General features: G+C 34.1%; 1 protein-coding gene across 2 annotated transcripts in view; it reads right to left on the bottom strand.

Moving 5' to 3' along the window:
* The window catches only part of CHST9 (carbohydrate sulfotransferase 9), a 285,604-nt gene that overhangs the window by 22,277 nt on the left and 247,018 nt on the right, over window positions 1-16,309 (bottom strand). For both annotated transcript variants that reach the window (XM_051970304.1, XM_051970305.1), the window contains one exon: window positions 4,252-4,289. In XM_051970304.1, coding sequence (XP_051826264.1) covers window positions 4,252-4,289 — 38 coding nt within the window. The remainder of the gene's footprint in view (window positions 1-4,251; window positions 4,290-16,309) is intronic.

The following is a 16,309-nucleotide window of genomic DNA, read 5'->3' as shown; positions in this document are numbered from 1 at the left end:
TGTATTCATCAATGAGTATTTGCCTTCACTATGTGACTTTACTATACAGAAACTTTGTACTTCAATACTTCAATTGAAACAAAGATCTAAAAGTGATGATATATTATTGATGAATAGGTTGCCCAGCTTCCCAAACATTTAAATGCTTCATAATAGCTGAACATACAATACTAAAAGAAACAAGTCTTATAAAAGTTATTTTAAAAAAAACATGTAAAGGCTAGTATGGTTATTCTCAAAGTGCATAGCAGAGGATGAGAAAAAGATACCAATGCCCCAGTGGTGACAGGGATGGGTGCCATGGTATTGGAAGAAGACTACTTGCTTTGGAATCAGGAGATTTGGATTCCAGTCTTGATTCTGTCACTAAGTAGCTGTTTGACCTTTGACAAAACTACTTCAACTCTTTGGCTCATTTTCATCTCCTAAGCTATTAAACGAAGGAGCTAGAATAGATGACCTTACAGGCCCCCATTCATCTTTATCATTCTATGAAATACTGAAATAGTCAACTGACTTCAGTGTTATAAATAACAGTAATTTCAAATATTGAGTTGAGTCTATTCAAAGAATCCAAGCAATAATTTTGTGAACTCAGAGAATATTGCATTAGTTAAATGAGTGAAAGAATTTTATTTTAAAGCTCAGTAAATTAGAAGGTATTTGCTTTTTTCTATCTGTTACCTATTGCGTTAAATAAGACATTAATTATGAATGGGCTCACTCTGGACCTTTTATTTGGTAACAGTGTTAATAGACACAAGAAAACATGGAAAGTACACCCTTTCTTGGCATGAAGGGAACAGGAATGGAGTATAATCTGACACCTTATAAATGTTGACTTGAAAGTTATACCCTTGGCAAGGATGAATGATAATTTGTGCTAGATGAGTAGGAAAACATGTAGATTGATGTTTGTAGATAAAGAATGAGTGTATCTTACTGCAGACAAATGTCTATATCTTTAACCTGTGCCACAGACAAGTGGTCTCCATACTTTTTTGCTTGCATACCTTCTCAGCAAACTTTATTTTGGACTATGATTCCATATTTTTATGTATAAATTTTATACATCTACACTGTATTAATAATTATTGATATTATAAAACATACAAAATATAAATTACAGAAAGAATGAGATAAAGATGGAATAAGAGTTGAGTTAGTAGAAAGGCATTAGATCTTACAGAGTATGAAAATAACATGATGATACCTGGGCTTTAGGAAAACCCCTTTGGCAACTGTATAGAGAATAGATTAAAGAGGGGAGAGGTATGAAATGGGACCCCAATTAGGAATCTATTGTAATAGAGTAGATAAGAGGTAATAAAGGGCTGAACTGGGTTGGTGACTCAATGGAGAAAAGGGGATCAGTACAGGAGATGTTGCAAAAGCAGAAATGAAAACATCTGACAATTGATTGGACATGTGTAGTGTAAGAGAAGGAGGTGCTAAGGATGACCCAATTTATAAACCTGGATGATTGGAAAGATGATCTCTCAGAAATAGGAAAGTTTAGAAGAGGTTTATTTTGGGGGAAATAATGTAATAATCTATTCATTCCTACTTCTTTGGTACTATTTATTATTTCCCCACCATATAATTAAAAATATAAGTGAGGTGCCTTTAATAGGGATCATTGCAGAAGAATACATACTGTAGTCATGAAGAAATTGCAAGGAGATGTAGATGATAGGGAAAGTGATGAGGATTTATGCCTATAATTCTATGCAGCTTTTTTAGGTGTTTAGGTTGGGTTAACTTATAATTTTGATCACATTGAATGCAAGATACCTATAGGACGCTCAGTTTCAGATGACCAAAAAGCAGTCTCTAATGTGGGATGATAGCTCAGGAGAAAGACAGTTCAAGGAATATATATATAGATCTGGAGCATAAAGAAACTAATTTAATTCATGGAAGTTATTAATGTCAATAAGTGAGATAATATAGGAGGAAAAGAAAAGAGGGCTTAGGATAGAACCTTGGATTCTAGAGTATGAAACAATTTACTTTTCCCCTTCATTCATAGTATTTTCTCTTTAAGATGAGCAGGTTGGTGCTGAAAGGGTCAAATTGTACTTTTATTTAAAGAAAAATAATTAAAGTGGTAAATGATGTAAAGTATTAACATTTTCATAGGTGAGTAGTTTGGTTCCTGAAAGGACTAGGAAAGAAAAGTTGGTTTAATAATAATTGCTGGTCTAGTTGTAAAGAAACCAGTTTTCAAATACACTATGAGTAGTTTGTTAAAAAATGGGACAGAGAATAAACTGGGTGAAACATATAAAATATTACATTGTGTAGGATATAGGATGATGTTCCTCTTGTATGTGAACAATTTTATATTTAAAGTATTTTTTAAACACTAGAGGAGATTTGAGTTTATTAGGGGAATGAAATAAAAGTATCCATTTGCAGTTTTGGGCCTATCAATAGAGGTTATGACTATGGTACTATTTGGAATCCAGAATGCCATTTCATTGGAAGAATAATTTTAAATTTTATGTTTATGTAGAAGCTATATTTATTAATAACTGCTAAAAAAACTTTCTAAAGTAGATGTTGTAAAAGACAAAGACTGTTAGAATGGTTCTATTTAAAAACTATGGCAATTAGGTGGTTCAATGGTTAGAGTACCATTTCTGGAATCAGGAAATCTCATCTTGCTGAGCTCAAATCTGGCTTCAGACACTTACTAGTTGTGTGATCTGGACAAGTCACTTAGCCCTCTTTTCCTCAATTCCTTCACCTGTAAAATTAGCTGGAGTAGGAAATGATAAATCACTTCAGTATCCCTGTCCAAAAAATGGTGTCATGAAGTATCAGGTACAACTAAAAAATAATCAAATAACAATAGTTGGAATTATATTTTCTCTCTGCTCATTTGCATATAAGTTTTAAGTCTTAAAAAATAAAAAAAACTAACAAAATTAACAAAAAATCATGTATGTGGAGACTATAAGCTCATTAAATAATGATTTCTTATTGCCTGGAGAGATTTGTTAAGTTTTTAACCTCCTTAGTAAAAGGTGAGTTAGTTGTAGGATGTCTGATTTAAGTCATTGAAGGTATTGAAGAAAATAACTAATGAAAATTAAAGATGGAAGAAAGTATGAGATAAAAAAAAGACTAGCTTTACAGCAGTGTGAAAACTGTATTGGTAGCCAATACACTTAGTGAACAGAAACCTTCAACGACAAGATTCCCAATTGGTTGGTAAATTTGTGAGAGCATTTCCCAAGTTTATGTGGATATTATGTATTTAGTATGAATGTATTGCTTTAACCTTGATTCCTATGATGTTATTATTATATCTTTTTGGCTTGTCATGTAAATGGTTATATAAGTTCCCAAAGTGTCATTATTATGAAATTAGTTTTGTTAGTTTTGTGGAAATGATTGGAATTTACGCATTTAAAAGGAGAGTAGGAGAGAGTGTGTTCTCTCCAAACAGGGTTAACTTAGGAGCCCAAGAGAGTTTGAATGTAATTATGGGGTTGGTAGTCCTTCTCCAGAAATCTTACTTACCAATATGAGAGAAAGTTGGGATGAACAAATCAACACAAGAAAGTAAAATGTTAGTACATGCCAATGCAGGAGGTGTGAAGTAACCACACTGTGGGTAGAGATACTCCATGTGCACATCACATTTGTCTCCCTAGTGGCTAACAACACCTGGCATGTAGTCACTATGTAATAAATGCTTGTTGATTGATTGATTGGTTGAGGAACTTCTAAACTTTCTATAACACTGAAATAACAGGTCCAGATTTTAAAAAACTCTATGAAACTCTGTGCTAGTCAAGTGAGGAATAGCACATATTTAAAAATTTTGAGAGATTCAGTAATTGAATATAAAATTTTAATTCTCACCATTGAGAGCTAGATCTTGGGAAAATCATAGATAAGAGTTAATTAAGTTTGTTAGGGGAAAATGAGATAGAAGTATCCATTTGCAGCTTTGATTCTATCAACAGAATTTAATGTTATGATTGTGAGACTATTTGGACTTTAAATTTTCACTTCAGGTCAATTTTTCTTTTCTACTTCTTATTTTTTTTAGACAATAATAAGAGAGAATGGGAATTGAACCAGAATGGTTGGTGTGGCCACTGAATATTTACTGATTTCTCCTCACCACCCAAAATCTCCAAATCCAAATGTGTTTCACTTTCATAAAGTCAGCTTTTTCAAATTCAGAGCAAAAGGTCAATATTAAAGTAAGGACACAAAATACAAAATACATACCTGATTATTGATCTCCTGCTGGAGGTTCTCTCTAGATACTGAAAGGGAAAAAGAAAAATTGAAAATTAATACATTGTTAAAAAAAGTGTACATATTCTCTGCTTCAGAGATAAGCAATGTAGGATAGTAGTTAGGGAGCAAGTCCTATATAAGAAGAACTGAATTTAAATCACAACTAAACTCTGCCAAAATAAAATGAAAATCCAGCAAAATAATAATGAGAAAATGAACCATATCTTTTGAAAAAGCAACAAAGAGAAATCTCAAAAGGGCTTAGTCATCTGCATGACAATAATAACAGGTAATTGGGAAATACTAAACATAGGGAATTACAAATTGGGAAATACAAAACATACTAAAAAATGCCCAAGGTATGGCAGTGATGTCATGAAATCTGTTAGATTGGGAACTCTATGAGGACAGAAGATGGATATTATCTAAACTTAATCTCTGCCGAAGTTCCTACCACCGACCACTGTATAACTATTTAATAATGTTGGTTGAACTGATTTGTTGAATTAAATAAATAGCTTGAAAAATAGGCCTTAAGATAGAAAATGAGAAAGAAACTATAATCATAATGGTTTATCATCTTCTTGAGTTGGAAAAGTGATAGGGAAATGTTCATGTCACTGCCAAGATGAAGGCATTAAGTACAAGGCTTAAAGACTTAGCCACTGAATCTCAGTGAATCTTTTGGACCAGATGACATTCAGTGAAACAGTAAAAGACATTAAAGACTCTCAAAAGCCTACTTAAAGGTTCATTTTATTTTAAAGTAGCCTTGGTAAAAAGGAATTAAAAAGGGCTCAATATCCCATACATCTTTTTATATGTATCAAACTTACTACTTACACAAATATAAATCAGTAAATAGAAGTATGTCTGGGATTTAAATGGTACAATGAATAAAGTGCAGTATCAGGCTTGGAGTGAAAAATAATTGACTTCAAATCCTACATCAGACATTTACTAGCTGTGTGACTCTGGCCAAATCACTTAATCTCTGTTTTCCTCACTTTCCTCATCTATGAGATGGAGATAATAATAACACCTATCTCCCTGTGTTATTGGGACTATCAAATGGGATAATAATTGTAGAAAACTTAGCTGAGTGACTGGTATGTAGTAAGTAGTATATAAAAGTTTGCCAATATATTTTACACACATATACATATTGAGAAAAACCTGGCATAGTGGATCAAATACCTATCTTTTAGAATGGAAAAATCTGGACTCAAGTCTTACCATTGATATCACATAATTGTATTTGATCCTGGAATAGTCGTAACCTCTAAGCAATTCTTTAAGGTTATAAATTGCAGAGAAGGTGCCAACTTGCAATGATAGAGGGAGTTTCCTCACCTAGGAGTTCCAGTGGTGTGACATTCAAAAATAAATGGGGCCACTAAATTTGAAGATCCCAGCAGATCACACATTGATTTGGAAAATCAAGTATTCACATCATCCATGTTCTATTATACTTTTATTTATTTTGTAAAATAGTTTTAATTACATTTCAATCTGATTCAGGGTACACTTGAGAGTGTTCTTGGCATATTTAACACCTCTGCCTTAAATCAATGAAATCGCAGGTTCAGTCCTTATCTCTATATTTAAATAACAAAAAAGTTAAAATAGAAACAGTGATGTATCCAGGTGATTGTGGAATTTTGCAGTGATCTTAAATTGGTTTTTCAAAAACTTTACATTGATATCCTTTACTAAAGAAAAAAACTATGAATTTAATCTCTGATGTTTTATACTCACTCACTCATTCCAATAATCAAAGATGTTGAGTTCCTTCTCTGCATTTATGAGTGTTCTAGAAGATATGGGAATTATAGAAAGGTATCATTCATGATTTCTGTGATCAAGGTGCTTATATAAACATCTGATTGTTGAAATGAAACTAGCCAATCCAAAACATCAGTATTATTAAATCTCAGTACATATTTTCAAATGCTAAGTGACATAATCCAGATTTTACACAAAATTGGAAGGGTATTTTTTTTGGGATTGGAGCAGTTAGGGGAAGAATTTGAGAAGATGAGACTAGAATTAAAGGGGTGAGATTTAGGGGAAAAAAAAGAGATGAAGAAAGCCCAAACTGAGAAATAACATGGAAAAAAAAAGATGCAGTTGGGAATAACCATGGTACCTTGAGGAGATTGGTCTGACTGGAATGCACAAGTCTTTTTGGTTGTGATTGTAAATAAATTGAATAGAAAGTTGGATGAAGATTAAAGTGGATAGGGCAACTAGGTAATAATAGATAGTACCTCAATTAAAATCTAGCCTCAGAAACTTAATAGCTATGGCACCCTGGGTAATTTGCTCAACTTTGTTTGCCTCAGTTTCTTTGTATGTAAAATAAACTGGAAGAGAAAATGACAAATCAAAACTTCATATGCAGTCATGATGTGGATATGAGGGAATAACAATAACAGGGGAGCATTTTTTTGGTAATTTTACCTAGGAATATTTTATATGATGAAGTCAGAAATTCATTCAGATTCCTTTGTCTGAATACATATTGACTTATAGTATTAAATAGCTGCTGTCTAGGTCCTTTGAGAACAGTTCATAGTAGCTAAAAATTGCATTTGTGGCTAGAAGAAGATGAATTAAATCCTCTTAGTGGGTAATTCACAAATAGATAATTTAAACCATTTTAAAGATTTCAGTAATATATTAGTTTTTAAATCAAAAGGAAAATAATCTCTCCTTTTATTTTCAGAATTTCAGATTTGGTATTTAATTGAGGGTTTTAAATTTGTTCTTTTTCTAGCTTTTTTAGTTGTAAGCCCAATTCACTGATCTTCTTTTTCTCTATTTTATGCAAGTAAGCACCCCGAGATTTAAAATTTTCCCTAATAACCACTTTGGCTGCATCCCACAAATTTTGGTATGTTGTCTCATTATTGTCATTCTCTTGGGTGAAGTTATGGATTTTGTGTATGATTTGTTGTTTCACCTGTTCATTCTTTAGGATAAAATTATTTAATTTCCAATTAATTTTTGGTCTATTTTCTCCTGGCTTTTTATTACATGCAGTTTTTATTCAATCATGATCTGAAAAAATGCATTTGCTATTTCTTCTTACTGCATTTGATTTTTAAGGGTTTTATGCCCTAATTCATGGTCAATTTTTGTATAGGTCCCATGAACTGCCGAGAAAAGAATAAACTTTTTTCTGTCTCCATTCAATTTTCTCCAAAAACCTATCATACATAACTTTCTAACATTCTGTTTACCTTCTTAACTCCTTTCTTATTTATTTTTTGGTTTGAATTATCTAGTTCTGAGAGAGCAAGTTTGACACCCCCCACCAGTATAGTTTTACTGTCTATTTCTTCTTGCATTTCTCTTAACTTTTCCTCTAGGAATTTGGATGCTATACCACTTGATGCATATATGTTTAGTATTGCTTCTATCTATGATACCCTTTAGTAAAATATAGTTTCCTTCTTTATCTCTCTCTTTTAATTAGATTTATCTTTTACTTGATCTGAGATCTGAGATCAGGATGGCTATCCCTGCTTTTTTTTTTTTTTTTTTTTAACTTCATCTGAAGCATAATAGATTCTGCTCCAGGCCTTTACCGTCACTCTGTGTCTATCACTCTGTTTTAAATGTGTTTCTTGAAGCAACATATTGTAGGATTCTGGCTTTTAATCCAGTCTGCTGTCTGCTTCTGCTTTATGGGAGAGTTCATCCCATTCCCATTTACAGTTAAAATAGCTAATTCTATATTTCCTCTTATCTTATTTACCCTAAGGTATGCTTTTCTCTTTCCTTTTCCCCCTTCCCTTCTCCCCAGTATTTTGCTTCTGATCACCTCTCTCAAACAGCCCTCCCCTTTTGAGCCCCTCCCCCTTTCTTACACCTTTCCCCTACTACTTCTGTTTTCCCTTCTTTCTTCCCCCCCTTTCCCTCCTACTTCCCTATAAGGTGAGACAAGTTTCTCTGTGAAACCAAGTATGTCTCATATTCTCTCTTTGAGCCAAATCAAAATGAAAATAAAACATAGGTTGTATTAAGAGCAAAAGTTATTGGAATTAATTTGCTCATTTCTCAGCATAGTATAGTTGGGAAAGGAGAGAGGATGCTTGAGTGACTTGACTCTCCTACTACTGGCTGTGCATGCCTGGGTGAGTCATGATCTCTTATAGTCTCAGCTTTTTCATTTGAAAAACAACAGCTAGTAATAGCTAGCTTTTATATAGAAACAAATATGTGCTGGGGACTGTGCTAAGCACTTTAAAATATCTTACCTGATTATCACAATAATAGTTGGGAATTTATTATATGCCTTTATTATCTCTAATTTAAGGTGAGGAAACAGACAAATAGAAGTTAAATGGTTTGTTCAAGGTTACAGAGATTATCTATATGTATATGTATATATATCTATATCTATATATCTGAGGCTGCATTTGAACTCAGGTCTTCCTGACTTCAGGTCCAGTACTTCAATGGGTCATCTAGCTGCCTATGGTAGGAGATTGGCATTTTAATGATTTAATTCCTAAAGTGCTTGAAATCAGATGTGTGAAGTAGTAAAGAACAAAAGATGTCAAAACCTGGAGTTTACTATCATTTGTATTTCCAATTCAATAAGGTTAGGTAAACCTCTGAAATAATGATTGACAGTAATTATTAATCAGATGTTGAACGAACATCACTACTAAAAAAAGACACCTCCCTGCTCTGAGATACAGGACTGAAGAGGTTCAACACCACTGTAGATTAGAAACTAAAACTTTCCTCTGGGGATGCTATTCTATTTTTCTGCCTTCCTCTCTTAGCCATTAAGACACGGGGTTGTGATGAACACAATGGGTTGTTCATCTGCTCCAGGAGAGCAATTTTGTGTTTTTAATCAATACTGGTATGTTGTGGGTATAACTCTTGAAGAGGCACTTCAATAAGCCTTGAAAATATTAACCTGGAAGCTTGTAAAAATATGCTGTCTCCAGTTACCAGTGGCAGTGAACTTACCCCATACTTTTAGAAAATACCAAGGGCACTGCCCTCATCACAGCCAGCAGTGTGAAATTTAATTCAACTTTATGAAATGTTCCAAGAATCATCAATGAAACACAGTGAGCCCCATTTCCACTTGCCCAGGGGTGGGGGTGGGAAGGATTGGACAGGGTGTAAAGTTATGTGATGAAGACCTGGACACTTTTAGAAGCAGACCTGTTCACTCTTAGAAGCCCTGACCAGAGAAATTGGACACACTTTTACTGTGCTTGGAAACAACATTATTCATGCTTTTTTGGTTAGCTGAGAATGGAAGCTTGACCTGAGCCACAAAGTTAAAGTAAATGAATAGGAGAAATGTTTTGCAAATTTTCAGTGCTATATAAATGCCAATAATGATGTTTGTATAAGGGACCTTTGGGACATGTCCAGTTCCCCTAATATGGAGGCACTCTGAGGTAATAATATCTGAAAATATATGGTTCTTTGGGTTACCACAAGGATAACAAATGAATAGTCTTCATGGATAATTAAGCTGTGCTGTCTAAAGAATGAAAACAGGTGGGATGATGCTATTTAAACACCCTCTTCTTTAGGAATGCTGGATAATTTATATCTATGGGAGGGAAAGTTAGAAGAAGGTTTAAGTGAAGATTCTGTTATTTGATCTATATGTAGAGGAGGGAACAATGATGATTTTCTCTGGAGTTCAAGGGAGAGAAATGCCCTTATTATTTATGTTCAAAATATTTTATAATATTTGTGGGGTGTGATATATGTGGGTTACCTTCTAATATTATTATACTCATTTTTATTTATTTTGGATGAATTTTTCTCCACATTTTTTAATCCATGAAGCAGAAGGAAGGGTTGAACATTACTATTTAAATAGATGATTAGTAGAAATCCTTAGCTGGTTAAGAAAAAAAGAAACAAACAACAAAAAACTCCAGCTGAATGGTATAAAAATCCCATCTTCCACACCCCTGTCAAAGTAGCCTTTCTAAAACAGAATGCTTCTTATGTCACTCCACTGCTGAAGAACATTCAGTGGTTCCTTATTGTTCTTAGGATTAAATAAAATACCTGTACTTTAGTACTTAAAATTCTTCAAAAATTGCTTCACTCAACCTTTGGAAGCTTATTATTATTATTATTATTATTATTTTACAATAATCCCTTTGTTCCATCTAGACAATTGACTTTACATTCCCCAAATTTGACACTCTATCGCCTCCTCTCATCCCTTTGCAAGACTTTCGAAAGTTCCTTCAGCACATTTTAGAATATTTTGCTCTTTAGAATACTCCTCTTGGATACTTTCTCCTCTCTGGATTTTCATCATATTTCTTCTCTCTCTTAGTTCTTCTTTTACTTATCTGACTCTTCTCATTATCCTTTGCTACATCATTATCTATTTCTTGTCCCTTAATTGTGAATACACACCAATGTGTGTCCTGGCCTTTTCCTTTTTTCTCTATATTATGTTTCTTAATGATCTCATCATATCCAATGGATTTAATTATCTTCTCTACTCAGCTGATCCTCTGATCTATATATCCAACTGTGGTGTATCTCTCAAGCTCCAATTTCCTATCACTTAATGGACATTTTGAACTGGATATCACACAGACATCTCAAATTCAGCATATTCCAAACAGAATTCATTCCATCATTGCCACTGTCCATTTTCAGATCTTAAAAAAGTTATTTGCTTAACAATAAAGCAAAATAAATAATATTACAAGTATTACATTTGCTTTAATATGTGATATTCGTGGGGTTATTCAACAATTGTCAAATCTGACTCAATTCCCAACAACTGTATTTTAGAGCATCTTTCTGAGAATGAGAATATACTAAAACAAAGCAAAACAAACAAATCAAAAAAAAAAAACCCCAAACAGCTAAGGAGATACATGAATGAGGAAAACCCATGTGGTCAGAGTCACTCATAACTTTGGGACTGTAAATTTGGTGTTCTTTCTGTCTCAGGAACTTTTCATAAACTTTCTTAAGCTTCTGTAGTTATTCTCCAACTGCTACTGCTATCAAGGTAAGTTCAGTTGATCCCTACTGCTAAGCTGAGTTGATCCCTGAGGTACTTGACTAACTCCATCCTGTATATGAAGTCTCAGTCAAACAGGCTGATCCATTGAGGTTTATCTTTGATTCTTTGTTTAGCTAGACTTAATCTTTAACAGCATCTGTAGTGTTCATTATTTACATCTTTAGCTAGTGCAGTTCTGAAAATCTGGCCTTTCACTTTGGTCTCTTTTCCTTTTTTTCTGAATTAAAACTTGGGTTTATATATGTGAATGCTCTATCTTAGTTTATGATTAGCAATCAGATTCTCATCTGTCAATAATCAGAAAAATTACATTTGTTCCAAATTCTTATGACAGGTCTGATGCTGATATTTTTCCAGTGTATAACAGCCTGTCACATTCAAAACTCAGTTACTGTCTAACCAGACAGCTTCTCAAAGCTGTCTGTCAAAGTTAGTTTTTTTCAAAGAACTCATCAACAAACCTTAAAGGGGCAGAGTATTACACCCTCCCTTTAGCTACCTTCAAAGCTCAGTTTATATAACATTCTCTGTAATGGAATTTTCTTGATTCCCCCTAAGACTAAGTTTCTTACCTAGAAATTACCTCATTTTTACTTGGTAGATGGGAGTAGCTAGGGCAATAGATAAGAGTATTGGGGCTGGAGTCAGGAAGACTCATCTTTCTGATTTCAAATCTGGTCTCTTACACTTACTACGCAGTGACTTTAGACAAGTCTTTTAACCCTATTTATTCTAGTTTCCTCATGTATAAAATGAGCTGGAGAAGGAAATGACAAATTACTTTAATATTTTTGCCAATGAGTTTTTTTGTATATGACTAAAACGACTCAACAACAAACCTAGAAAATATTTTGTATTTGTCTCTCTGTGTACCCATTTTTGACCCTAGTAGAATATAAATTCACTGTAAACAGGGACTTTTTCATTTTTGTCTTTGTATTCTCAAAGCCAAACACAGAGTGGGCATCTAATATATGCTTATTTATTAATTAAATGCCTTAGTTTCTTTCAGAGCTCAGCTTATGTACTAAAGGAAGTCCTGATAGGTTCCTCAAGGCCTCTCTTTCTCTTTTCTCAAATATTCAATACTCAACTGCATGATGATTTTCTACATTGTTCCCTACAGTGATAAACATCAAACATTCATATCTGCCTATTCTTTTAGAATCTTGTTCATCTCCTACTAAAGTTGAAAGTCTCTGAAAACTTGAGTTCAAATAACTTTTGATACTTACTAACCCGTATGACTGTAGGCAAACCTGAGTTTCCTCAGAAAGAGGAAAGCAATTAGACTAGATCGTCTGCAAGGTCTAGTCCAGGCCTAAAATGATGAACCTATGAATTTCCCACGAGTTCACCACCAATTCAATTCACCTGAAATCCTGGAAATCTTCCTTGATTTCTCCTAATATCAGAAGTACCAGTAAAGTTCTTAAGTAATGTCCATCTGACATTCCTCATTCTGACATCCTGACCAGCTTCTTTTCTTTTTTTATTTACTTCTGATAGAATTTCACAGTCTATTTACATGCATAATAGGGCATTTTATGAACATCTGTGAGATAATAATTTTCATTTTTAAATAAATTATTATGTTGAATATTTTGCTGTAATATAAAAACATTAGTAGAAGACTATTAAAAAAATTGTATCTTTTTACTAAGCTATAAGCTTCTTGAGGACAGGCAATGAATAGATAAGATACTAGACTTGGAACCTTGAGTTAAAATCTGGCTTAAAAACTTAACGATTTTGGGCAAGTTGCTTAATCTTTGTGTCTTAGTTTCTATATCTGTAAAATGGGGGGTTTACAGAAATAGGGGGTCCTTACTTCCTAGAATTGTATTGAGGATAAATTGAAATAACAAATAATATTGTAATCCTTAAAAATGTTGCATACATATATAAGGCTAGCTATGATGATGATGATGATGGTATATAATCAGGGCTTTTTATATAACAGATACTTGATAAATGCTTTTTTGGGGGGGATTTGAGTAGAGGAATTACTTTCTCCAGTGGCTCCATCTAGTTCCAATTTTGTTGGCCTAAATATTTCGTCTTTCTGTGGAACCTATCCTGATTCCTTTGTCCTATGTTTATCTTCTATATTTTTTGACTTTCCAGAACTCCTATTGCAAAGGTCCCTATTTTTGTGTGTATGTGCATGTGTGTGTGTCCATGCATGTGTGTGTTAAGGATCTATTCTATTCTTCATTTGCAATTTTGTGATTGATCAGAATTGAAAGAGGGAGAAAAGGGAATGAGGCAATGATTTTTCTTCCCTTGGTGGGGATTATGTCTGCTCTTTTTATGGTACATATAAAGTAATTGTCTTATTATAAAGCTGCAGTGATTGGTTTCTGGAAGATCACTCCCCTAAGGGTACTTGAATGATGAGTCATTGAAGAAAGCCTAGGGAGGAGTATGACTCCATTAAATAGAGAAAAACTTAATTTTGTCATTGAGTTCATGACCTGCCAATCATCTCTCCTATGTAAATAAATGTGAGTTAGAGGGATAGTTTATCTAAAGCCTGGAACTTTGTCCTAAGACAGAATCTATGTAGGTCAGGGAAGACTACTGAGTGAATGCAGAGTGGTCTGGGGTCAGAAGAGTCCTGGAAATAAGACTAGAAATCAAGTTTTTGAAGAAGATGAGAATCCTGACAGAATTTAGAAGTAGTATGAATCCAAATGTACCTTGATATAGGAGTCTGAACCCTTTGGTTTAGAATCTTCCCTCTGACTATTGAAATTAAGAGACTATAAAGTTGAGAGAAAAGGAAAAGAAAGTTTTTGAAGAAGCAATAGTCATCCCAATCGGCTTACCTAAATTAGGATAGAAATTTGTGCTTCATAAACTCATCTGCTTTTATATTTCTTTGTTAATTTTGTTTTCCCATAATTTCTTAATAAAACTTCCAAAAAAGGGGCTTAAAACTCTGCTATAGCAAGAGTCCATAGGATGAAGTAGAAGTGTTTAGATTGTAAAAGAGAAGACATATAGAGTAGATGATAGATGTCTTCAAATTCTGAAGATCTGTCATGGAGAAGATGGTTGAGATAATATTATGACTGGTACCTGAGAAGAGCTGAAAACTATGGATGGAAGTTATAGGGAAGCAGGTCTCAGCAACACAGGCAAACATTTCAACACTACACGACTTATTGTCAAATTTAAAATAAAATTCTACCTTAAATTATGCAAAATCCCACTCTAATGGCATTCTCTCTCTCTATTTTTTCTCTGAGGCAATTGGGGTAAGTGACTTGCCCAGGGTCACACAGCTAGAAGTGCAAAGTGTCTGAGATCAGATTTGAACTCAGGTCCTCCTGACTTCAGGGTTGGTGCTCTATCCACTGTACCACTTAGCTGCCTTTCTAATGACATTCTCAATAAAAGGTACTCATTCTATTATTTTATTAATTTATTAAAATTCTATAATTTTATTAATTATTTTATTATTTAGATTCCACCTAATCTAAAAACTTGGCAGAGAGGACCCATGGATCATTCAATGGATAAATGAGTGGATGATTAAATAACTGAATAAAAAAGCCTGTATTAAAAAACTTACTATATGGTAAGTACTGTACTAAATACTAATAGAAATATAAAAGAACTTACTTTCCAGAAGCTCACATTCTAATGGGAGAGAAAGCACCTGAAGAGCTTCAGTTTCAACTTAGAAAACAGGGGCCTATGGTCCTTGTGGTGCAGATGGTAAAGCATCTTCTAATATCTACTATTATGAAATCAAACAGTTTCTGCTGCTGAACCATTTGGCAGTGCTAAGGAATTTGGTGGCAAGACATTTCTTTGCAGGGGATTCCAGTGGTTGTGACCACTGAGGTAGCAGGGGCTTTAGCATGCACACAAACAGTTGCTAGGTAGAAACTGTATAATAGTTGATTATCTCGCAAATGGCTTTGGAAACTGGAATGGAAGCTGTTCCAATGGTTTAGGGGGCATTGCCATTCCCAAGACCTTTTGGCTCAAGGTCCTGGGCTCAGGACCCATCAGGATCTGAGGAGGGATGGTAATAGAGGAGGTAGTTTGGCTTTCCTGGCACTTGTTTCCTTCTGTCTCTCCCTCAGAGAGCTTCAGGTAAGTTGCTATCTTTTTTGTACCCCTTTCTTTATCTGATTGCACCTTCTAGCCTCATAACTACTGCTAATGGAGAAATGGAGAATCCTTTTTTTTAGCACAGATCTGAATGCAGAGCTGAGGCAAGGGATAAAGGAGATAGGAAAAGGCAACTAGGACCAAGCATAGACATTACCTAAGCTTCCTTTCTTCTACCCAAGGAGGTGTCACAGACACTGAATGGCAAGTTTGTCTCTCTCATCCTCCCAGCTGAGCTACCCTTAGGTCTCTGAGGTGAGGATAGAAGGAAGATGAAGTTCCAAGGAAGGCTTTATGAGGGGTGATCATAGGATCATGAATTTAGAGTTGGATTTAGAATTACATGATAGATAATATAGAAAAATCTCATCTTTAAGATGAGGAAACCTGGCCCAGAGGGGTTAAATAACTTGTCAGATTTTACAAATTTAATAGATTGGAGAGACAATATGGGGGACAATGAATTGAATTTGGAGTTAGAGAACTATCCCTCACTACCTATGGGATGCTATATAAGATGCTTAATTGATGTGGATCTTACTTTCCTCATCTGTAAAATGAGAAAGTTGGCCTTGAATGCCTTTGTGGCCATTTCTTTTTTCATTGTAATTCTAAGATCCTATGACTAAAACAGCCAAGATTTTAATCCATTTCCTGATTCTAAAGATATGCTAAATTTCTAGTAAAAATAAGATTGTCTCCAGTTACTACATCTAGTTTTTAGAGTCTAAATGTTGGCCATTCAGGAATGTATTTTCAATTTATTAAACCATCCCTATGAAGTTAACTGTTTCCAGTATCATTGATTTATCTAATGCTGTACTTTCATGGAACCTGGTTCTCAATATTTGGTGGGATAAACTTGTATAA

Source organism: Antechinus flavipes, chromosome 1, assembly GCF_016432865.1.
Source record: "Antechinus flavipes isolate AdamAnt ecotype Samford, QLD, Australia chromosome 1, AdamAnt_v2, whole genome shotgun sequence".
Classification (NCBI taxonomy): domain Eukaryota; kingdom Metazoa; phylum Chordata; class Mammalia; order Dasyuromorphia; family Dasyuridae; genus Antechinus; species Antechinus flavipes.
Note: the sequence above shows the minus strand (reverse complement) of the source record. Positions and strands in the feature narration are given on the sequence as shown.